Below are 25455 nucleotides of genomic sequence, written 5' to 3'. Positions count from 1 at the left end.
AGACTTCTCCCTGCAGGAAGAAGGGGGCCATGGCTGATGTTCTAAAGTCCCAAGAAGTGAGCGCACCCCACATCTTTTATAGGTTAAAGTCTCTGTTCTCCAGTTCTCTCCCCACTTATCTCTTCTTCCTCCCTACATGACTAGGCCTGGTTTTGCATTAAGTGAGAAGCCATGGGCAGGGGGAGGGCCAGGGTGATTCAGGCAGGTAAGGGCCCAGGGGGCATTAATTAGCAGCTCCTTGCTTGCAGTCCTTGATAAAGACAGGTAAATTTGGTAATCAATGGTCTCGGGAGATCCTTGACATTCCATTCTTCCAGGGGCAGTCTCCAACTTCCAGAGGCAGATGGCTTCATGGCTTCATTTCCTCTAATTGACCCGATTCCCTATTTCTACACTAACTACCTGTCCTTAATTCTGGCTTCAAAGATGTGGAATTTAGGAGTTGAATACTGTTAGACCAGACCTGACTATTCACAATCAAGCCTCAGTGATGTGTGTCCTGTAAGTGTATACTACAGATTGTGAGTTTTTTGGATCTGATACTTATTGTACAAGAAAGTAATATACTTTTGTGTGTGTGTGTGTGTATGTGTATGTGTGTGTGTATGAGGCATTGAACGCAGGGGCTTGAGCATGCTAGGCAAGACTTCTGCCACTAAGCTACATCCCCAGCCCTTTTTGTTTTTATTTTGAAACAAGTTTTTGTGAAGTTACCCAGGCTGGCCTTGTGATTCCCTAAGCCTCCTGAGTGTGAGTACCTGGGATTACAGGCAGATTTCATTGCACCTGGTAATAACATTCAATTCTTGATATTACCATGGGTTTTAATCGGATATTGTAGTCTTTCTTTACACTTTGTTTATATAACACTTAATTTTTTTTTTTTTTTTTAAATTATGGACAAAGGATGAAGATCCTGAATCACTGCAGTAATTTTCCTGTACCTTTAAAAGTTTGAGACCTGACCCTGACCAATTGGTAGAAGGGTCAAAGTTCTCTGGCAGTGATATTCTTTTGTATCTTCTGGAGTCATTGTATTGTTTTTCCTTTGGTAACGTAACACATGACTGTTGTCCACTCTGAAAAATTTTCTCTTGACAACTGGAGTAGATTTCTCTGAAATACCACTTCACATGTGCATGCTGCATATGGTTAGTTGTTCCTGAGTTTTGCTGTCCTATTTCTAAGTAAATATGTCTTGATCTGGGTCCTTAGCAACAGCAGAGCTCAGCATGAGGTTGTGAAGACCTGGCTCTGCAGAGGACAATTGTCCTGGAGACAGTCCTGATTGATACTGGTTTCTAGGAGATGGGGTCAATTCCTTCATGTGGGGGGACTTCCCTGCAGGGACTGAGCTACAGGCCCGATGGTGGTCTTTTATGTAACTCATCAGTATTGGCTTATGGTTCTCATCATATATTTGGGTTTATGAGTATTTGGGATTTATTGGGAAGTGCAACAAGGAAAACTGTTTTCTGGCTTGAAGCCATCTTCTCCCTGTGCCATGGCTTCCCATCTGTAAAATGAAGACAAAGGTTTCTGCCCTGCTTCCTCAGAGCATTGTGAGGATGGAGAGGGGTGGAGGGTTGGGAAGGAAGAGAGTGACCAACATCCCCTTACCATTTATTAAGTTACCTACTGGACCTGAGATATAGTGTGTCAGTCCATTTTCTATTGCTAATAACATAATAGCACAGACTGGGAAAATTAAAAAGAACTTTATTTTGGCTTATGGTTCTGGAACAAGGTTGGGGGGCCGTATCTGATTCTCACCTTCTTGCCTGGCAGAGTCCTGAGATGATGGCACAGAGCATCAAGCAACCATACCTAGGGAGTGCTGTGGACTTTGTGTGTTTGTGTGTGTGTCTGTGTCTTTGTCTTTCCTTCTATAAAGTCAACAATATTTAATCATGGGTTTCTACCTGATGTTCTTATCTGTTCCTGCAGTGTCCCCCTCACCTCTCTCTAAACATTATAGTTGGGCTATGTTTCTGTCCTCTTTTGATTTCACCTTTTGGGGGCCCTCAGGATTGAATCCAGGGCCTCATGCATGCTAAGTGTATGTTCTACTGTTGAACTATATCACCAGCCCCTCATCTGCTTTATATCTCACAGTTAGGATTAAATTTCCCCATGAGTTTTCAGAGGGGACAATCCATATTCAAACTCTAGTGGCTAGACATTCCATTTAATAATCTAAACAGCCCAGAGAAGGCAGTAGTAATATTCTCATTTATAGATAAGGGTCTGTCACATGTTCAGGGTGTGTCCCCTTGAGTTTGTCAGACTGTCTTAAGTCTTCCAGAACTCATCGTTATTCCACTTGGCCACACTGAGTCTCTGTTTGCCAAGGCACTTTGAAGTGTGAAGTTCAGTACACTACAAACTTAACAGATGATACTTAATACTATAACTTTTGAGGAAAGAGATTCTGACAGGCATTTAGATCTGCTCTCCTAGAATGAATATTTTAGCTGATAAATCAGGGGACTAGATTACAGGATGCCTAGGTAATTCTGACTAAGTTCAGTGGTGGGAGAACTTCCAGGATTTTGATGCTTAGTTTTTACCCGCAGAGGAAATGGCCATCTTCTGAGGTACATATTCTCCTAGTCTTTGCTTCACACCACACTTTGAGCTATTTTTCTCCATTTCTTCCTTTCTTCCTTCCATCTGTACTGGGGATTGAACCCAGGGCCTTGGGCATGCTGGGCAAGAGCTCTGCCCTTGGGCTATATCCCAGCCCTTGAGCTATTTCTTATAGTAACTGTCAGCTTGTATTTATTGTATCTTTGGACCTGGTTTTAAACCAAGTGCTTTATTCTCTTGTTTCAGTTTCTTTTTTTTTGTTTTTGTTTTGGTTACACTGGGGATTGAATTCAGGGTTGCTCTACCACTGAACTACATCCCCAGACCCTCTTTTTCTTTCTTTCTTTTTCAACTTATGAAAAGAAAAGTTTTATTTATTTTCAATTTTTTAAATTTGTTCTAATTGGTTATATAAGACAGTAGAATGCATTTTCACACAAATGTACACATTGTACACAAATGGAGCAAAACTTCTCATTCCTCTGTACATGGTGCTGAGTCACACCAGTAGTGTAGTCATACATGTATAAAGGGTAATAATGTCTGTCTCATTCTACTGTCTTTACCATCCCCACTGTCCCACCCCTCCCTTCACTCCTCTCTGCATAGTCTAAAGTTCTTCCATTCTTCCCTACCGACCCCCAACTGTGGATCAGCATCCACTTCTCAGATAAAATATTTGGTTTTTTGCCTTTTGGGTTTGGCTTATTTCACTTAGAATGATATTCTTCAGTTCCATCCATTTATCTGCAAATGCCATAATTTCATTCTCTTTTAAGGCTAAGTAGGATTCCATTGTGTATATTTACTGCATTTTATTTATCCGTTCATCTGTTGAAAGGCATCTAGGTTGGTTCCATAGTTTAGCTATTATGAATTGAGCTGCTATGAAATTGATGTGGCTGTGTCACTGTAGTATGCTGATTTTAAGTCCGTTGGGTATAAATTTAGCAGTGGGATAGCTGGGTCAAATGGTGAGTCCATTCCAAATTTTCTTAGGAATCTCCATACTGCTTTCCATAGTGGTTGCACCAATCTGCAGTCCCACCAGCAATGTATGAGTGTACCTTTTTCCCCACATTCTCACCAACATTTATTGTTGCTTGTATTCTTGATAATTGCCATTCTGATTGGAGTGAGATAAAATCTTAGAGTTGTTTTGATTTGCATTTCTCTAATTGCTAGAGATGTTGAACATTTTTTCATATATTTGTTGATCGATTGTATATCTTCTGTGAAGTATCTTTTTAGTTCTTTAGCCCATTTATTGAGTTATTTGGTTTTTTTGGTGTTAAGTTTTTTGAGCTCTTTATGTTGGAGATTAATACTCTATCTGAGGTGAATATGGTAAAGATCTTCTCCCAATCTGTAGGCTCTCTTTTCACATTATTGATTGTTTCCTTTGCTGAGAAGAAGCTCTTTAGTTTGAATCTGTCCCATTTATTGATTCTTAATTTTACTTCTTGTGCTTTAGAAGTCTTATTAGGGAAGTCAGGTCCTAAACCAATATGATGAAGATTTGGGCCTACTTTTTCTTCTGTTAGGTGCAGGTTTTCTGTTCTAGTGCCTAAGTCTTTGATTCAATTTGAGTTGATTTTTGTGGAGGGTGAGAGAGAGAAAGAGAGGTTTAATTTCATTTTGTTACTTATGGATTTCCAGTTTTTCCAGCACCATTTGTTGAATAGGCTATCTTTTCTCCATTGTATATTTTTGGCCCCTTTGTCTAGTATGAGATAACTGTATTTATATGGGTTTATCTCTGTGTCTTCTATTTTGTACCACTGGTCTACCTGTCTGTTTTGGTGCCAGTACCATGCTGTTTTTGTTACTATTGCTCTGTAGTATAGTTTAAGGTCCCAGACTCTCCTTTCTTAAAAAAAAAAAAAAATTCTAATTTTGACACGGAAGTTGCTGAGGCTGAGCATGAACTTGCCATCCTCCTGCCTCAGCTGCTTGAGTTGCTGGGATTACAGGTGTGCACCACTGTGCCTGGCAGATTTTATAACAATACTTATGGCTATTCTCATATATTTATTTTAAAATGATGAAACTGAGGCTATTTGAGTCAATTAGGTAACTTTCTGAGGTCATTGCTGACGTTGATTTGAGTCTGAAACTAAGTTCTTGCTATATAATGCTGTTTCTTCTCTGATTATAAAAACTGAACAGTTTGAATAACTTGTAGTTGACCAGAACTTATTTTTTTTCTGGGCATTTGCTATTTAGATTACTGTAAAACTAATTTTGATTTCACTCCCTTGTCATAATGCTTCATATCAGGGGTTGGCAAAATTATTCTGTAAAGTGCCAGGTAGTAAATATTTTAGGCTTTACAAGTCATATGGTTTTTGTCACCACAGCTCAACTCTTGGTGTTCCTAGTGTGAAAGTAACTGTAGACAATATGCAAATGAACGAACTTGGCATGTTCCAATAAAACTTTATTTATGGACACACAAATTTGAATTTCGTGCTCTTTGTACATTACATAATATTCTTTTGTTTCCCCCCCCCCCAACCATTTAAAAATTAGCATGGACTATACAGAAACAGATGACAGGCTGAATTTGGGAAATGGGCCATAGTTTACCAGTCCTACCTTTTACCATTGTGAGGTTTTTTCCCCCTTGTGTTCTGGGTGCTCTTTTGTAAGATCATACTTGAAGTCTTTGCCTGCCTTGCATATGGTTGTGTTTAGTAAATGTTAGTTTGATTTGGATCAGCCAGCTCATGGAAGCTTTACTTGCTTCATGATTTTTGTCTCTGACACCTGCTCTGCTGGCACATGTAAGTGGAGATTTTTAATTGGTAAAAAGATTTAGTCTGTAGGTAATGTCAGATACTGTTTTAACAGAGAAATTAGCTTCCAAATGCTTTCCTCTCCACGTGGCATAGTTGGAACATCATGATAGGAGACTTCAGTTCTAAGCCTTGCTCTACCATCAGATAACCTGTCTTGTTATTTTAGGCAAAAGTCACTTCATCTGTCTTGTGTTCAGATTTTTCAACTATAAAATAAAGGGCTCAGATTAACTGCTCTGTATCTGACCCGTCTCAGTAGATGATGCCCCTGAGATTTGGACTCCGTTATTTTGCATACCAAAGCCCATTTGTGACACAGCTGGTTTGGAGGCAGTTGTATCCCGAGCCAGTGGAACAGCAGTGCCATGAGGTGTCCTGGGCTTCCAGTTCATTGCCTTTGAATGTGGGGCCCTCTCATTTAGGTTTGCTTCTTGGTCTTGCCAGGAAAAGAAATAAAGAAAGGAAAAAATAAAAAAGAAGCTGACTGTGTTGGCAAGTATTCTGGGAAAGACCTTCCAGACCAAACAGCTTATGTTCTTTGGGGATTGCCTGCTTTGTCTAAATGACATTTTAATTTTCAGGAGATGATTCTTCCTCTGGAGGCAATAACTCTGGCTGTAAGGATGCTTTTTCCTGATAAGCTTTCTGAAAATTTTCCAATTTATTTTCTTGATAGGTGCTTTTGTGTTCATTCAGATTTTTTTTTTTTTTTGAGATGTTTTTGCTTTGTTAAAGTCTATATACTAGGTCCAAATCTTGCCTCGCCTTTCCCATCTCCCGATGGGATTTTTAGGTGTGAAAATCCATTGTCCAGAGGAGAATCCTTGACCTCCTACTCTGCCATCTGATTCCTGTATGTGCAGTCTTTGGGTGTGGTACTTAAAAATTTCCTGATGGCATTATGGACATTCTAACTGAAAGCCACTCCTGGTTCTCCTTTCTGTATGACACATAGAATACTTGCCATATTGTTTCTGAGAAAAAGCCCATATTGTCTCTGGCCATTTTTAGCCTTTTAAGAACTTAGTAGATTTACCAAAGTTCTCTCTCCTTGTGACTTCCTGCCTTGTTATTTCTAGAGGACTTTAAGGTTGACTGCAGCCTGTTCTATGGTGAGTCACCATGCCTATAACTTGGTTCTGTTAACTACCTTTAAAATTTTTTTCCCCCCATTAGCTTTATTTAAGCTGAATCTAATCTACCTGTAAGAATATGGAAATCAAACTGAGCCATTAATTTTTGGTAGGTGGGGAGTACCAGGGGTGCTTAACCACTGAGTATATCCCCAACTCTTCCTTTTTTGGTTTTGAGACAGGTTTCAGACTTGTGATCCTCCTGCCTTAAGCTCCCAACTTGCTGAGATTATTATAGGCATGTACCACCATGCCTGGGTTCATTAAAATTGTTTGAAATATGATTCATATAATAAAATTGACCCCTTTGAAGTATACATTTCAGTAGTTTTTATTTTATTCACACAGCTGTCACTGTCACCACTGCCTAATCTCCCCCATCCCCCAGGTACCAGGGATTGAACCTAGGGGTGCTTAACCACCTAGCCGCATCCCCAGCCCTTTTTATTTTTTTATTTTGAGTTAGGGTTTTGCTAAGTTGCTTAGGGCCTCACTAAATTGCTGAGCCTGGCTTTGAACTTGAGATCCTCCTGCCTCAGCCTCCTGAGCATTGGGATTGCAAGCATGTGCCATCATGCCTGGCTCTAGAATATGATTCATCACTCCAAAGATACTCTGTTACCCATCACTCCCTGTTTTTCCTCTCCCCTTAGTTCTTGGGAACCACTAATCTATTTCTGGTCTATATGGATTTGCCTATTTTGGACATTTTGTATAAATGAAATCATGCAATTTGTGGCCTTTTGTGTTTGCCTTGTTTGACTTAGCATAAGTTTTTCAAGGTTCATTCATATTGTAAAATGATGCAGAACTTAATTTCTTTTTACCGCTGAATAATTTTCCTGTTGTATGGATATTCCACATTTTGTTTATTCATTCATCAGCTGATGAAAATTTGGGTTGTTTTCCCATTTTGGGGCTATCATGAATAATATTGCAGTGAACATTTGTATACAGGTTTTTGTGTGGACATGTGTTTTCATTTCTCTTGGAAATGAAATACCTATGAGTGGAATTCCTGAATCATAAGGTAACTTTAATTTTTGAGGAACTGTAAGACTTTTCCAAAGCAGGAGTGCCATCAGCAACCTACAATGGTTACAGTTCCTCCATATTCTTGGCAATATTTCTTATTGTTTATTTTGGAATGGAATCTCTCTATGTGGACCGACTCATCTCGCACTTCTGGGCTCAAGTGATCCTTCTGCCTTAGCCTTCCAAATTGCTGGGACTTCAGGCATGCCCCGCTGAGCGTAGCTGTCTCATGGATCATGGCCTTCCCAGCAGCTGTAAAGGGGTTTTGATTTGCATTTCCCTGGTGACTTATGTTGTTGAGCATCTCTTCTTGTGCTTATTGGTTGTTTGTGTAAATGTGCATTCAAATGTTTATTCAAATGTCCTCTCCCAGTCTTAGATGGTTTTTATTTTCAGTGTTCTGATTTTTTAGTCTGGATATTAGATAATTATCAAACATGCTTTGCAAGTATTTTTTCAGTTTCTTGATAAATGTTCATTGAAGCACGGTGCTTTTGATTTGATGAAGTCCAGTTTGTCCTTTTAAACATTGTTTTGGTTGATATTATTTTTGGTGTTAGATCTAAGAAACTTTTACCTAATGCAAGGTCATAAAGATTTACATTTTTTTTTAAATTCGAAAACTTATATGATACTCTTAATTTAGGCCTCTGATCCTTTTTTAGTTACCTTTTGCATATAGTATAAGGTAGAGGTCAAACTTCACTCTTTGGCTTTTGGATATCTGTTTATCCTGACACCTTTTCATTGAAAGGACTACTCCTTCCATTGAATTTTCTTGGTACCTTTGTTAAATCAGTTGACCTTAAATGTATGGGTTGGTTTGGGGCCTTTTCTTGAGCCTTCATTCTTTATCTTGGTTCTTCATGTTGGCAACTGTTGCTGTTGCCATTTGCCTGTTTTATCTCAACAGGTAGAATGCGGGGGTAATAATGATTCTCAGGTAAAGATTTTTCTCTTGGACTGGAAAAAAATGCTGACTGCATTAATGTACTTAAGAATTTCTCTACGGTCCCTTTCTTTGCTGTGTGTATAGTGAAGCTAGGTTTTTGCAAATGATTTCTGTCTCCTCTTGCCAGTGGCCTGGGAATTAAAGAGTTAAGCACACCAAATCATTAATCAGAATCTAGTGAAGATTTAATGTGGTGTTCCTGTTGCTGGGCAACATTTTAGTGGCTGCCCAGGTAGTGTTTCACTGGAGGTGAATCTCCCAGTAAACCTGTAAGTGGGTTTGAACAGTGTGAACCCCCGTTTTCTTCCTCAGCTGCTTGGTTTCAGCCTTTGTAGCCACTGACTCAAGCCCTGAAGCCAGGTTATTGGCAGAGCTGAGAATTGTCTAATCCATAACCTCAATCAAGCTGGACTCATTGTGACAGCTGCTTTCACAAACTTCCTGCTGCATCAGGTAGTCCTAAGATTGGTTTTCTAGAATATGTCATTTTATTAATATAATTGGATAAAGCAGTAACCATATGACTTGTTTTCTATGCCCTATAAATTAGCAATTAAGGATAATTACTGCATCCATGAAAGTTTGCAACATGAATCAGTCAGTGCAGCTTCAGCAGATCAATTACCCATGACAGTCTCTTCTCAATTGTAACACGATTCTTCTGAAATTAAAATTCTCATGAATGACATTTTACTTATGGTGCTGTTTGTTTCCCCACTAGAATTGAGCTCCCCAAGAGCAGCAGTGTTTTTGTTTCAGTGAAATATGCTGCTACAACAATGCCCCACACAGAGTAGACATTACGTAAAATAAATAAATTAATAAATAAAAGAATAAACCAATCAGTGAATAAACTTAAGAAATAAATCAACTTAGGCCTGGTGTGGTGGTCCATGCTTGTAATCCCAGTGGCTCAGGGGGCTGAGGCCAGGAGGATTGCAAGTTCAAAGTCAGCCTCAGCAACTTAGCAGGACCCTCTCTCTAAATAAAATATATAAAGGGCTGGGGATGTGGCTCAGTGCTTAAGCATCCCTGGTAACAAAAAAAAAAAAAAAAAAAGAAAATCAATTTAGATGACAGGTCTTTCAGGGAGGAAAAAATGACTTGTTGCCACATAAAATATAAGCTGTCTGATATATAGACCTTGATCTTTTCCATATTTTACTTAGGCATTTGAAGTCCCCCCACCCCCTGAGGTATTTCTATTTGGTTTTATTTGGTGGAAAACCTCTTTGGTAAGGGGAAGCCGTTAAAATGTTTTTATTGAAGAACTCGAATAGATGGTTGACGAGTCAGGCAGATGGAAGGAGTTTAACAGTGCCTGGAAAATGATACGGAGAGAGCTGAGTGTGTTTTGAAGAATATCAGTTAGTGTAAATGGTAGGAGGGAAGCTGTTGTTCCTAACAGTCTTTTCCTACCACTTCTCCAAGGCCGTTGGCAAATGATGGGAAGACGTTCAGAGGAAAATGTACACATCAGTCCTTCCCTGGGAGGAATAGAAATAGCAATCTCTGCCATGATGAATCTATTCCTGTTGCTTAGAAGGCTGATTTGGTAGCTGCTACTCGAATTAGCATACTCAATAGTATTAAATACTCAGAGCAGCCTAAAAGGTAAAAAACATATCTCTCTAGTATTAATTCAAGCATATTTGGTGCAGTAATGTAAAGAAGTTCTGACAGCATTTGTGAAGAGAGTATTTTTGCAAAATGGCTGCGTGCAAGTTGTTTGCCAAAGATCTTTGAGGGGCCCAGATAAAAGAAGACACTTTGCCCCCAGGGACCTAGGATACTAGGCAGAGGCATTCCTAATGTTTAGGGATGAAGGGGATTCTTCTGAGCTTTTCAGTGGTGGTTGTCAGACTTCGGGAGTGAAGATGGTTCCTGGGCTGGGTCAGTGCTTATCTAGCAGTGTACCTTGGTTAACCCCAGTGAGTTTTCCTGTAAGTGGGTGTTAGCTTTTTCCAACTGAGCTTCATCAGCTGATGAATTGCGTCTCCTGGGAGTGATTTATTTTTGTGAAAACTTGAACTAAAATTGTGGAGCAGGCAGTGGGGACACATCATCTGGTTTGTGTGGTGTAAGTTGTGTGGCCCTCCTAGGCCTCGTTCATGAAATATTTAAAGTGCACATGTACTACGGTGTGCTGTTTTTGTTAGGTATTTGTTTCTGCCACTTACCACGGAGAATTGACTATAAATGAGTTAGGTTCAAGCCTTTTTTTTTTTTTTTTTTTTTCTTGTCTCATTCAGGAACTCCAGGCATCCTCTGCTGTAGTCTACCTGTTCTTTCCTGGCTTGGACTTGAGAGCTGTCTTCTTGGAATCTCATCTCCCTGGGACAATGCCTAGGGCATGAGTTCTCAGAATAGGCTGTTGGCAAGGTTGTTTGGTTGGCAGTTTTAGAGTTTTATTGCTGGTAACACTTGATCAGAAAGGATAAAAATGAAGAGCATGTTTGTAACTGGTTTAGGAATTCTGTGTCTGCATGTGCATGTGTGCGTTGTGTGTGAGTATGACTAGAGAGGAGTGATTTAGGTTGAGGTCTGTCTACTCAAATTATTGGAGATATTAAAACATTAATCAGAGTACCAGTTTTTAAAAATTGAAATATGCTTATTTGTTTGATAAAGTTCCCATAAAATGATTGTAGAGTGGGTAAATGAATTGTGGTATGTTCATATAATGAAATACTATACAGCCATGAAAATGAATAAACTAGTGTTTAACATTAACATAGACTAGTTTCACTAAACACAAAGGAAGCAAAATAAACAAGTTATTTGTAGGTACCTGCAGAAAACTCGATTGGTAGGGAGTTCATAAGTAGAAAAAATAGTCATATTGCTGAGGGTATATATGTATATGTGTTTGCGTGTATATATATTATATATATATATTTATGAACTGTACAGAACTGTACAAGGAAGCAAGGGAGGAAATATCACAATCAGGGTAATGGTGGGGGTCACTGGAATCCAAATACTTGACATAAACAAGTTAGAGGTGGAAAGGTTTATTTTGGCTCATGATTTCAGTGTTTGAGTCCATCCTCAGCTGACTTCATTGCTTTGGGCATGAGATGAGGCAGAACATCATGGAGGAAGTGGTGGAGGAGGGCTGCTCAGTTCATGGCAGCTGAGAAGAGGAGAGAGGGTAGAGCAGGGAAAGCCTGGGAGAAGATATTTTTCCAGGGTGTATACACCCCATGATCTACTTCATCCAGCTAGGTCTTATCTCCCAGTGGCTAACCCGTCCAGTGGATTAATTTACTGATGAGATCAGAGCCCTTATTATCCAATCATTGCCTAAAAACCCTACCTTTGGACCTTACTGCATTGGGGACCATGCTTGGAGGTCATATGAGATCCAAACCGTAACAGTTATTTATTTTTCTAATCCTCTTTTGAATATATGTTTAAATGCACTCCTGGATTTATATCTCACAATTTATAGTATTACTTAAGGTGGAAAGGCGAGGGAGAAACGTTAGCCAGTGGATGTATGTATGATGACTTCCACTCTGTTAGCTTTTCTCACTCTGACCAGAATACCTGACAAGAACAATTTGAGGGAAAAATTTGTTTTGGCTCATGATTCTAGAGGTGGAGTCGATGGTTGACCGAGTCTGTTGCTCTGGGCCCAAGGTGAGGCTGCACATCATGGTGGAAGGGTGTGGTGGAAGACCACTGCTTCACTAATGGCCTGCTGGGAAACAGAAGGCAGGGTAAAGGGCCACAGGGAAGATGGACCCTTCCAGGACACCTCCAGTGAGCCACCTCCTTCAACTCTAGCCTGCCTGCCTCCAGTTACCACCCAGTTGGCGCTCACGAGGCTGGACTGATAGGTCAGAGCTCTCCTCCTCCTCCTCCTCCACCTCTGGATGTTCCTGCATTACCACTGGAGCTTTCAGGCGACACTTCATATCCAGTCCATAACACCCTCAGACTCCTTCCTTTTGATTCAGCTTCTTTCACAAGGCTCAGTCCTCTCCGGTCTCGTTGACACAGTGTTCTAAATGTCTTTTTCGTAGTTGCACATGGGTTCTGTGCCTGGCACCCTTGATCAGAGAGGCGAAAGGAGCTGCTACATGTGGGAGACTTAAAGGACTTATCAGAATCTCCTGTTCTAGTCGGCCAGGAACCGGCTTTCCAGATTACATGACTACTTTCTTTCTCTTGACCTTGGGCTCCGCTCCTCTCAGATGGTGTATAGGGGTCTCTTCAACCTCCACTTTCCTTAAGTTCATGTCTGCCTCTGTCCTAGAATGAGAAGTGTGAATTAACTTCTTAATAACTGCAAACAACACAAGCGACGGTGCTTGCTGGGATGAGGTTACAGAGGTCGTTAGTTTCCAAATCTCACATGCTTTTTCATCCCAGTCTATTTGTTTTATGGCTTTTCTATTGGTTGTTTAATTCCTGCTTGTATTTTTGGGACCATGATTTTGGAATCTGGCCCAAGGCTTTAGGCAGTTATTTCTCTTATAAAGTTAAAAGTAATTCTGTTCATTCAACAGATATTTGAGGGCCTCTGAGGTGCCACGTACTATTAAGATGTTGGGGATACATTAGTGAACAACCTGTGTTATGTGGATGTCACACCCAGAGCACTAATTCTTTGTCTCTGCTTAGGTCCTCTCAGGCTGTGCCATCATCGTCCGAGGCCAGCCTCGCGGTGGGCCTCCTCCTGAGAGGCAGATCAACCTCAGCAACATTCGCGCTGGCAATCTTGCCAGGCGGGCAGCTGCCACACAACCAGATGCAAAAGACACCCCCGATGAGGTAGGTGCTTCCTAAGGCTGTGGACCTGAGTAACATCTCAATCTTACCCTTGACTGTTGTGATTTTTTTTTTCCTTTTTGGTTGCAGGGATTGAACCCAGGGGTGCTTAACCACTGAGCCACATCCCCAGCCTTTTTTATTTTGAGTCAAGGTTTTGCTAAGTTGCTTAGGACCTTGCTAAATTGCTGAGGTTGGCTTTGAACTTTGTCGCTCCAGCCTCAGTCTCCCGAGTTGGTGGGATTACAGGTGTGCGTTTCCGCACCTGTTGAGTGTCATGATTTTGAAATGTGATGTGCTTAGTGCTTTCTTTTCTGTGTATTTTGAGTATTTTGGTATTATGGGACTGATGGCTCTGAATACACCCCCGTAGCTGCATCTGGTAGTTACACATTCACTGCCTTAGCAGCCATCGTGGGTCTCAGGGCTTTTCTTGAACCTTTTCCCATAAGCTAGGTTGGTTGTATTTTCCCTTGCTGCTTTGGGAATAAATTGAGAACATCTTCTAGGTAGTCTCAGCCATTTGAAGTCACCATCAGTTATGACAGAGCTGTGAAAAAGTTAGTACTTTCCCCCAGAGACAGTTGGTGTTATTAGTGTCTTGTGTCTCCTTTCAAAGATATTTAACATCTGTATAACATCATTTTCATAAATGGTATCCTATGATACATGCTGGGCCCTTATTATGAATTCTTAATCTGAGATCCATCCAGCCCTAAAGCAATCTGTGAATCCCATGGAGTTGTTTGTAAAATTTTGTGTGAACATGGACTTCTTAAGGATGAAGTTTTCATCTGTTTCTCAGCAACTGGCAGCTAATAGTTGTGTTATGGTGACTTGAGAAACTGCTGGGTTTTTGTTCCCTATCTCCTCCCTGCCTCCAGCACTCCCCTCCCCCAGCTCTAATGCCTGGCTTCCATTGCTTCTTTGTGGTCTTCCTTTGACTCCTTGCCTCTCCAGGCTGCTGCCATGAGTCCCAGTTTGGCATGATTTACTTTTCTTTGCTTTTACATTTTGAAACATTGGTGTGTGTCTCTTCTTTAGTAGTGCTTTGGGTATCAGAAATGAAGTTTCTAGAATTTAATTATTTGTCCTTTGTCCCAACTTGATGTTGCACAAATTAGTACCTCAGCCCTCCTTTGCTCTTCTGTTCCAGGGTAGTGAAGAAGAAAAAGCAAGAGCTCATGAGGATCTTTTATTTAGGGAAGAGATTTTAGGTTTTTTTTCAACTCTAACTAAGGATATTTTGTTTAAATTAAGAATATAGTGAAGGGATGGGAATTAGCTCAGTGGTAGAGCTCTTATTTAGCATGTGTGAGACCGTAGGTTCAATTCCCAGTATAGCCAAAAAAAAAAAAAAAAAAAAAATGTAAAGGAATGTTACAGATAATAGAAGTAGAGAAAAATTACCCATAATTATTCTGTCAGCATGAACCAGTTAGATTCTTGGACTTAATAGATTGAGATTCATTCTTTTCATTGTTCAATACAGATTAAACAAGAAAATGTGATGTGCTTAGTGCATTATAAAGTACTTAATGAATGTTAGTGTGTGGTAATCACTGCTTCTGTGTTAGACCAAGTACTAAAGATTAAATTTCTTTCAATAGTTTTCAAATATTGTGTGGTCTTCAGATGAGCAAACCTACATTTTAAATCTCTTCCTTTCAGTTGCATGTTGTGTAACAACTCTACCGCTTCTGAGAGGTGAAGAGTATTGACCTTTCTTGGAGCTGATCAAGTTCATTTCCTCAGAAGAAAGAAGCAGTGTAGCCTCTAAGAAAGAGGGTTGTGTTTTAATTTCCCGTTTTGTGGGTGAGAATCTGGGGCAGAGAAGCGCAAGGCCAGTTTGAACTTGCTCTGTAACAGGACAATGGAATCTGACCAGAACTATCCTGGCTGAAAGGATACCCTCTAATCTTACTTGGCATTCCATTTGGTCCCATATATTTATATAGTCTAGTGCTTTTGTCTCTTCCTGAGCAACTCAGTTTTATCAAGTTTCTCCCAGTAACTCTTCAAGGATCCCTGGCAGATGAAGTATTTGTAGATTCACCCCCAGAGTCATTATTTCTCCCTCCTAACACCTAGTCTGTCCTCACTCTGCTGTGATCTGGTTTTCCTCCTGCTGTGCCCTTGAAGCTACCCCAACCAGATTTCCCTTGTTCTTGTTTCACCCTGCCCCCACCCCAACATCCCAGCCTTTTATCAAGACCTAGAAATTCTGCCTCCTTAAAATCTCTTATCCATCCTTGACATTTCATTGCTGTTGTCACTGCTCTTTGTTCAACTCTGATAATGTGCTTGAAATGTTGAAATGAAGTCCCTTTGCCTCATTCTTCCTTTTAATCCTTTCTCCATAGGTACCCAGATCCTTTTGAAACATAATTTCATTTATTGCCTTGCTCATTGTTATTCCCAGACACTTGAGTGGTTCCTCACTGACAAGCCTACATGTCTCAGGCTGTACACAGTGCATTTGTGATTTAACTTTCAGTCTCTTTGGGGATGCTAAGGCCCAACCATGGTGCAGCGCTCAGGTCTCTTCCCAGGACACTGGAGTCCACCTCCTCTGCCTTAGCTCATGCTGCTCCATCAGGAGTTCCTCCCCATCTGTGTGGCTCAGGATGCCTCCTTATATTCCATCTAGTTCAGGAAGAGCATCCTCAACATTTCTTCCCAGGTCTGTGTTTTTCTCTACTAGATCATAAACTGTTCAAAAGAAGGGGCCTTTTCTCTCATCTCTGTTCTTCTGTCTAGTCAGCAGCTGACACAAAGCAGGTATACAGTGAATAAATGTTTAAGTGGATAATGAGTAAAAGAACCCAAGCATTTCTCTCTGTGAGCCGCAGGATTATTCATTGCGGCAACACCTTCCAGGTTTCCATTGTTTTGGAGCTGTTTGGTTCTTTTCACATTCAAGAAAAATCAAGGACATTATTGTTCATTTTCTTTCCTTTGTATCACTGCCCCAAATATCATTCACTTGATTATTCTTTGCCTTCCTTCTGTTGTCTTTTCAGTGGTACTCAGCTTTCCCCTAAGTCCTGTGGCAATGAAAGCAGCCCCACCGTATGTCTCAGCCTTCACTGCCCCGTTCCAGGCTAATCCCCAGCGTTGCCTAGCTACTCCAGGCAGCCTAGATGCTGCATTGATGGGCACCGTGGGATTATATATTTATTTCCCACAGATTAATTGAGCTCCTGCCGTGTAAAGCTGTATGTTGGTTTCATGAGAAATACAGCAGTGAATGTCACAGTCCCATATTCATTTGAGCATTTGAGGATTAGGGTGGTAAGGGAGAGATGGAATTGCAAGTTATCCACGTGGAACAATGGGTGATTAGAAGAGAGGAAGGGACAAGAATCTTAGAACACCCTGGGCATGGTGGTGCAGTCCTGTAATCCCAGTTATTTGGAAACTGAGGCAGGAAGATTGCAAGGTAGAGGCCAGTTTCAGCAACTTAGAACCTGTCTCAAAGTAAAAAATAAAAAAGGTTAGAGATGCAGTTCAGTGGTACAGTGTCCTGGGTTTAAATTCCAATATGGGGCTTGGGGTAGAAGCATAGAACACAAAACCATGTATAAAAGTATCTGGTTTTAAGATTTTACATAGTCTGGGGTTTGAGCTCGTCCTAGTAGTTTTATTTTATTAGTATGACTGAAGAAGATTGGAATTAAAAAGTTGCATTTCACTTCAGTTGTCACAGTTTTGCTTGGTTCTGGGCTTGGAAAATAAGCTGCCAGATTCAGATTACCAGCATTGGGCATTCTAAAGAGAGGAGGAGGTAATTTTGAGTCTTTACTTAAAGGCTACTTGTTTTTTAGATGGAACTCTGGGACATCATTTGAATAGAACACAGTTATTCTTCCTAATAGGTCATTCTGGCTCCTGATAATGCTTTTAGGGAGTTTCCCTATATTTGCCTTTATAGTTGTTGTGGGAGATTTTTTTTTGAGATTGAAGGCTTCTTCCTGACTGTCCTGTGTGTACATGTGGAAACACTGGCCTTTCTTTTACAAGGATTCTTCGTTTTGTTTTGTGGTGTTGATTGATTGTGGTACTGGGGATTAAACCCAGGGTGTCACCCATGCTGGGCAAGAGCGGTACCACTGAGCTTCATCCTCAGCCTGCATGGAATCTCTTCCACAGTGTTCTCTTGCCCGTTGTGAGCAGCGATGGTCAATTTCTTTCCTGCATAGCTCTGAGCCTCCTCTCTTAACTAATATCTTGCCTGGTTACAGAATTCACCCATCTCTGGATAGAAAACGACTTGAGAGGGTTGGTTTAGGGAAGGAAGATCGTAGAAACTAGGTGATTTGTTTCCTACATTGTTATATGTGTTCATTTCAAGATGTCCAGTGTGGCTTTCTTACTGCTTAATGACGGACCAGCTCTAAAACATGAGGGCATCAGAGAAGGATTTTCTTTCAGCAAGCCTTGAAAGCTTTTAGAAAGCTTCTGCCTGGTGAATAGAAACTGGAGGATCCCCATAAAGGCTAGATATTCATGTTCTTGTGAACTGACCCTAATTACATGGGTTTTCACCAGTCTTGACTTCCTTTAGGAGCACATGTATGATCAGAGCTTTTCTAAGTATTTAAGAACAGTGTTACTGAATTTTAAATATTAACCTGGTACTTGGGACTACATCTTAAGCACAGCTATAGCTGGGTATGTTTTTAGAGTAAGTTGACCCACTAAATTATATGCGTGAGGCTCATTACTGTTAGTTTGTTCAGTATTGTTTCTGTGATGTGATTGATAATTGAAATCATGAATCAGTTATTGAACTTCTTGGCAAGTGGTATCTGTTTTCAGTTTCAGTGTGTGTGGAGGGGTGAGCCGTAATGATATGGACAACTGTTCATTGCCACTGAGTGACTGGCTCCTTTGCCTGTTGGAATTTTCATAAGAGCGTACAAGATTGTTAAAAGGTCTTTGAGCACCCTTACCTAGGACCACTTCTTCCTGGAACCAGTCATAGTTGGTATATATGTGACAACACTGTTGTCATGACTGCCAGCCCAGCCAGTTGGTAGATTTGCCATATTTTGATTGACTTCTCATCTGGGAATATTTTTCTTCTAGAAAAGTTGTTGGGTGATCCCATGGATTAATCTTCATGGACTGAAAAGGTTAGCAGAAGCTTCCTTTTCCAGCCGCTCATTTACTGTTTTGCTGTTCCCATGTGCAGCTGGAGGTCTTGGATTTCAGAGCTTGTCATAGGGAATGTGTGCGTATTGCATTGTAAAAGGGGAAGACCCTTTTCTCCTTGGTGCATTTTCGGGACATGGGCTCCTACTGACCATATGCTCCTGAAACTGTCAGCTCATCCCTCCTGTTTCTATTCTAAGGGAACATGGGGCACTGTCCTAGGACGGGACTGTAAATTTGAGTGCGGGTGTCCACCCTGACAGGGCTGTTTCAGAGGAGACATCGCCCTTCTTTGAACCATCTTAAGAGTGGTAGGGCACACATGGGACAAAACTCTCCCTGTGCTCAATTTCTTTTCTTTTCTTTTCTTTTTTCCTTTCCTTTCCTTTCCTTTCCTTTCCTTTCCTTTCCTTTCCTTTCCTTTCCTTTCCTTTCCTTTCCTTTCCTTTCCTTTCCTTTCCTTTCCTTTCCTTTCCTTTCCTTTCCTTTCCTTTTTCCTTCCCTTTTTCCTTCCCTTCCCTTTTCCTTCCCCTTCCCCTTTCCTTTCACCAAACCTTGGTACTAGGGATTGATTTGAGGGGACCACTGGGCTGCACTCCCAGCCCCTTTTTTATTTTTAAAATTTTGAGATGGCCTCGCTAAGTTGCTGAGGTTGGCTTTGAACTTGTGATCCTCCTGTCTCAGCCTCCCAAGTTGGTGGGATTATAGGTGTGCAACCCCTGTGCTCAGTCAATTTTCTTATTTTCTTGGTGGCCTGGAGACAACGCTGTGTGGGGATGCGTGGCTCCCACCTTGTGTCTGTGTTGTGAGTGGGTGAGAGGGAAGAATGCCACCATCAGGCTGATCCTCCTCAGAGCTGTTACTGGTGTCCTTCTAAGAATCTTGGACTTGCAAAGGCTTCAGACTGGAGCAGGATAGAAGAGGAGATGTTTGGGGGAAAATGCCCTCTCAACTGTGCTGCTGTCGTTTAAAAGGTGGCAGAAATGACATAAATAAGACTCTTTGGTGAGTGGTGAACTCACTCTGAAAGAATAGCACTAAACCCTCATGTTCCTCTAGCAGTGCCTCAGACTGGTTTTGGGGAAAGTGCTCTGTAAATTGGAAAGAGGTGAACAAATGGAGGTGGTAGTTGTTATTTATGATGCCCCTCTGTCTAGGGAGCTCCTGGAGCCTGGGCTCCCCATTTCAGGGAGTGGATTGGTATGTAGACAGCAGTTGGAGTTGTGGCTGGCACGTGGCAAGTGCTATAAAAGTGTTGGCAAATAGTATCCAGGAAGTAAGGTGTAACTGAGCTGACAGTGATGGGGAGAGCGCTATTGCCGGTGTCTGGAAAGCTCCGAGACCTGTGTTTAGGGTTTGCTAACCAATTGCTAGGCCTTCCTTTCCTTGGAGGCCCTAAGTGCGTAATCTGCATTGTGTGCATTTCGTTTTCTTGTCCTCCCTTAGTGCAGGGGCAAACGTGTAGGTACTCAGGTGGTTTTGGCATGAAGTTGTTGAATGCTGATTGGGTCCTGGAATGAGCAGTTCTCCTGTGACACCTTTGTTTTGTCTTTCAGCCCTGGGCATTTCCTGCTCGAGAGTTCCTTCGCAAGAAGCTGATTGGGAAGGAAGTCTGTTTCACGATAGAAAACAAGACTCCCCAGGGGCGAGAGTATGGTATGATCTACCTTGGCAAAGGTGAGCGGCAAGGAGGAGCGGACTCATGGAGTGTAAAATTCCTCTGAGGGGGTTTTCATGTGGTGGCAGTCCACTGAAGGTAGCCTGAGGAGTGGCTGTAGGTGGCATTGGAAGCGTGTCAGGTACTGGGCATGTGGCACATAGATGCACAGACACGACCCCGCAGTCCTGCTCCTCGTTTACTTCTGTGCTGCTTTCTTGGCGTGGTTTGAGGCGGATGTGGAACAGCGTAGCACTCTCCCTCCTGTTTAGGCCACCAGCCTGTGGAACTTGGTGGCTCTGTGCTTCTAGTCAGAGTGCTAATTGAATTCCCATAGATTTCCTATGTTGTATCCTGTTTCCTTTATCTTGTGGCTTTTCTTCTTTTCCTGGGGACTCTTTAGGAAAGGAAGATCTGTTCAGGTCTTGTCATTTTTTCCCCCTGGCCACATGTTATTGTAAGAATTGAAAAAAACACAGGCTTTAAAAATATAGTATATATAAAGATAAAGTTTAAAAAGATGGTATATGTAAAGTGCTACCTTTGGCATGGTGTGTATTCTCAGTAAATATGTGTGCATGCCCCTGTTGTTTAGCTGAGCTAGGTGGCTCATAGGGTGTGAGGTGTTGTGGTTTTCTTGACTTAGGTGGAGGCAGAGTAAAACTGGGGAATGGAGTTTGAGCAGATAAAAGACATTGAAAGAATTGATAAAATATATAAAGCCAGTATGATGAACATGAGCAGTTTAAGAGAACATTTAAAAAAAAATTTCCTGTGATTCTTTTAAAAAAAGCAACCCTAATAGTTCATGTAGTTTGACTATCTTAGATCATCCATTTGACTTGTGTAGTCAGAGCTGGAGTTAAACAAGCCAGGTTGAGTGGCGAGACTAATAACATCCTGTTAAGACTGATTATAATTGTAGAGGTATTGGAGAAGTGAGTTGGGAATGACCTTGGAGTCGTCTTGTTCAGTTTCCTTCTCTCTTTAGGTTGGGGGAAAAATGGTAGAATTTGAGGTTAGCCTAGAACTTACTAGAAAAAGAGTTGATCAGTTTTCTGACTTTTGAAGACAACATAGTCATCCATTTGATCTGAATACTATCCCCTAATTGTGACTTGATCAGAATCTTAATTTGATAAATAACTGAGCAAGAATGAGGTTTATGGTTTGCAGATTTCTTTTTTGGTTCCCTGTGTACCCACATTTTGTTGCCTCCTTTGAGGGTTCAGCCTAGGGGAATATATTTTTCTCATTTTTGAAGGAGCATTTGGAACTGAACTCTTCAGAAGTGGGCCATTTCTGAGTGGTCTGTGCCAAGAAAACATGGGAGAGCTATTGAGTGCATTGTCGATTGGCTGTTTTTGTGACCACTCATCTTGTTTGTACCTGGGCTTCATTCTTTCTACCCCCTGACCTCTTGGTATCTCAGTGTTCACCCTTTCCCTAATTGTTGGATCCTTCCTTTTGACTTTTCACTCTTGGAACTCCTGTTACTTTTAAGGAACCAATGTGATCTTTACTAATACTACTTGGGTGTGTGTCTGGATTCAGCGCTAACTTCCATGGAAAGAACAGATGATCTATCCTGAGCCTCAGACTTGAGTGTTCCTCATATAAATATCATTCCCCTCGACTTTGGTGGGGAAAGAGACTTACAGTTTGCTTCTGCAGACTTTTCTGAGTTCTAATGGTGAGGCATTCAGGTTGGTTTTGTGGGGGTGGGTGTACTTGTTAATGTTTATGGAAGTTGATGTGTAGTGTACTGAATATAAATTTTAAGCAGAATTTTATTCTGACATTACCTATAAGCTTGACTGCTGTGTTTCAGTTTATCTAAGAGTATGTTCTTTGCTATATTAAAGATTTTTATGTGGTGATTCCCTCCTAGATGTCTCTTTATCGTTTCAGCTGACAAGCAAAGATTTAAGAGAATATTCCCAGCCTAAAAGCTTTTTCAGTAGTATGGAAATGCAATTAATGTTTCAAGTGCCTGAATAGAACCTCATCCGGTTGAGTTTTATGTTTAACTTCATTTTTCTTGTCTGTTCTGACGGCTGCTGTGTGAGATTAGAAATCTAAGCCACTGTCTTCTGCGTATCTCTATGAGAGCAAGACACTTTCTTTCTCAAGTACCATAGTTTGTCTTGGTGTCCTCTGGGAGTGGGACATTGTGGAGAGGAATTAGACTTGGAGGTGTGAAGTGATACACAACCCTAAATGGATGTCTTTCTCTGTCGTCCAAGATGAGGGGGCCTTTTCTTATTCCTGCTATGTACTCAGCTCTGTATCTGGTGACTTACATACATTATTTAATTCTCACAAGAACCCATGGAGGCAAGTGCTGTCCCCACTCTTGGGGTGAATAAATTAGATCGGAGAGATCTTGTCTAAGCTGCTGAGCAGCAGGTCTGGGTTCATCTTTCGCTGTTTTCCTTTGGTCACTGCTTCGTGCTCTTCCGAGCAGCCTGCCACAGGCGTCTTGCTTTCTTGTCAGTCTCCTGTGGTTCCTGAGATTGGCTTTGAACTGGGAGTTACACTAGAAAATTAGAAACAAAGTTCTGAGAAGATGGATCGGTCTCTGGGCCCGAGAGTAGATGTTTTGGGAGATGAGGTCTTGCGAGAAGCCCAGTGCCGCACCATGGGTCTGGTTCTCAGGCAGCGTCACTCCTTGAAGAACTGAGTGTCAAAGTGATCCGTCTACTGGAGCTGTGTTGTTAGTGGAGGCAGGTTTGAGTCTTTTCGTTTTCTTGTTTAATTTTCTTGTTTTCCTCCTCAGATACTAATGGGGAAAACATTGCAGAGTCACTGGTTGCAGAGGGCTTGGCCACCCGGAGAGAAGGCATGCGAGCTAATAAGTAAGTATCCAGCACTTGTCTGTTCCTTTGTCCTTCTCAAGATGTCAGAGGAGATAGGGTGGTCAACTGTTAATTGGATTGGCTATATTTTTGTTCCTGTTTCTTCATATAAAATGGATAATCTTAGGGGCTGTCCAAGATATTCTTGCCTATGGCTTATTTTGAACCAGGAGATCATTAAACATTCATTAATGGTGTTTGATGTGTGTACCGCTTTAAAAAACAGGCTTTGAGACTAGGTAGTTCTGTTCTTCATATTCATGAGTCAATAGTTCTTAGACTGTAGATATTCAGTTCCAGAGAATTTTTGCATCCATCCAGACCCAGATATAGTAAGAGCACTTACTATGTGCCAGGCTGTGTTCTTAGCACTGAGAACATAACAGTGAACAGACTTAGGCTCTGCTAGCATTCTGATGAGGGGACAGACAATAAACAGATATATGACGTCATATTGAGTTCAAGAAATGGTGCAGTGAAAAGTGAAGCTGGGTGAATAAATAGTATTGAAAGCAAAATCTGAGGAAACTGACAGGGCACAGTTGTTCTGGTTTGAGGGTTAGGAGAAATTTCTGGCTCTCCAGGACCTTTTAAGTCTGTTTTGTCTATGAATCTTTAGGCACTTAATTAGTAGGTAAAAACATATTCGTTTAACTAATGGCAATGTGAACCTGTTAGAAGGGAATGTTAGGTGTGTAAGGTTTGTAGTACATGCATCATGCTTAAGTTCACTAGTGTTAGCTCTCGGTAGGATAGATTGCAGCTGGCTTTCATTAACACTTTTGTCTCTGAAAAGTGATATGCTACATCGGTAATTTGAAGTCTGTAAACATGCTTTTTAAATCATTAAGTCCTTCCAGTGTTACATGACTATAGTAGCTGAAGAAAAGGCTTTGGATAAATATTTGCATGGGGTATACTGAAGATGAGATTGAGCAAAGGCCTCTTAGACTTTAGGGCTGGGTCATTCACCTGTGAGCCTTCCTTGATTGCAAGGAGATGTTTGCTGGACTCCATAATTGGTGTGTATACATGTGGGAATTTGTTAAATTAAGATATTTGTTTTAGGTGGTGTTTTTGAAAGTATGCCTCAGTTCTAACTTAAGGACAATTACTGGCATGATTACTGTTGCAATGTTTTTTTGGGAATTCAGTTTGCAACTGGAATGTGTAATAAAAAAAAAAAAAAAAATCCCACTACAGTTTTGTAGCATCCTAACAAAGAATCTCCACTGGAGTACTAATTCCTCTAAACACAAAGTCTCCTTTTCTCAGTTTCTGTGTTTGCTTTTATCTCACTTGCTACATTTTCTGTCAAATTCTGGCTGTGATTTTGGATCTCTGAGGATGTGGTTGCCTTTTGGGTAGGGGTAAGGAAGAGAGGTACTGAAGACTTTTGGCTTGAGCAATGGTGGGTCATTCCTGCTTAGCAGTCCCTACTGATCAAGGTGGGAGGAGATTCTGTTAATGTGTATAACCATTGATGGTACCAGTTGTCTGAGATTGTACAAAGCCCTTGCAGTTCATTCCTCTCTAACTTTAGCTCAGATATGAGAGAGAAGAGCTGTTTCTAGTTCCCACTTTTTTTTTTTTTTAACTTGCTTTGGTCTATCTACGTTTTGGCTGCTCTAGTATGTGGTTTGGTTTTCTGCCTGAATAGGGAGGAGGCTTTATTTTCAAACCATCTTTTGCCTAGCTGGCCTTATTGAATGGTTAAACAGCTTTGGGCAGCATTTTGTGTTTAGGGCAATGTTTGCAGTACGTGCCACAGCCTTGTTTTGTGGACTGAGAGTGAGGGCAGTTCTTAATCACCTTCCCTGCACTGTGTCCTGCTGCGCTGTGCCTGGATTCTAGTTCCTGAATCTGGGGTGGTTAAATGAAGCTGTATCCCTTGGAGTGGCTCCCCTCTGAGCCACTGGCTTGCTGTCTTTGACTCGCTCGTGGTGGCAGTACTCAGAGTTTGTTCTTTGGGTCATCTCATTACATGTTCTTAGATCCTAATCTGTTTGAAGGAACAGGTTTGGAATCTAGAAATTGTACTTATGTTGATTTTCTGGTTATAGGCTTGTGTCTTAAGTCATAGGTCTTAAATAAATGGTTTGGTTTCTTCCAGGATAGAACATGCTAAAAAAACCTAGTGACTAAGAGCTGTAGGTTTCTCTTTGTGAACTCAATAACCAAGCTTTTTTGTTCTTTACATCCCAGCCCTGAGCAGAGCCGGCTTTCAGAATGTGAGGAACAAGCAAAGGCAGCGAAGAAAGGGATGTGGAGTGAGGGGAACGGTTCACACACCATCCGGGACCTGAAGTATACCATCGAGAACCCAAGGCACTTTGTGGACTCACACCACCAGAAGCCTGTCAATGGTAGGCGGGCAGGAAGAGGCAGCTATGACTCAGGGTGATTTCTTTCTATTTGCTCTCTTTGCTTCTTGAGGTTTATAGGCTCTCGTGAGTCTTTCTTCTGCTTATTTAGTATCCAAGAGAAATCCTTA

At 41.2% G+C, this 25455-nt stretch overlaps 1 protein-coding gene across 1 annotated transcript in view; it reads left to right on the top strand.

Moving 5' to 3' along the window:
• SND1 (staphylococcal nuclease and tudor domain containing 1) overlaps positions 1-25455 on the top strand; it is a 421454-nt gene that overhangs the window by 23205 nt on the left and 372794 nt on the right. The window contains exons 2-5 of the mRNA XM_079151650.1: positions 13143-13292; positions 20003-20123; positions 22883-22961; positions 25167-25327. Coding sequence (XP_079007776.1) covers positions 13143-13292; positions 20003-20123; positions 22883-22961; positions 25167-25327 — 511 coding nt within the window. The remainder of the gene's footprint in view (positions 1-13142; positions 13293-20002; positions 20124-22882; positions 22962-25166; positions 25328-25455) is intronic.

This window comes from Sciurus vulgaris, assembly GCF_902686455.1.
Source record: "Sciurus vulgaris genome assembly, chromosome: 8".
Classification (NCBI taxonomy): Eukaryota; Metazoa; Chordata; class Mammalia; order Rodentia; family Sciuridae; genus Sciurus; species Sciurus vulgaris.
This window is presented reverse-complemented; position numbering and strand designations above follow the sequence as displayed.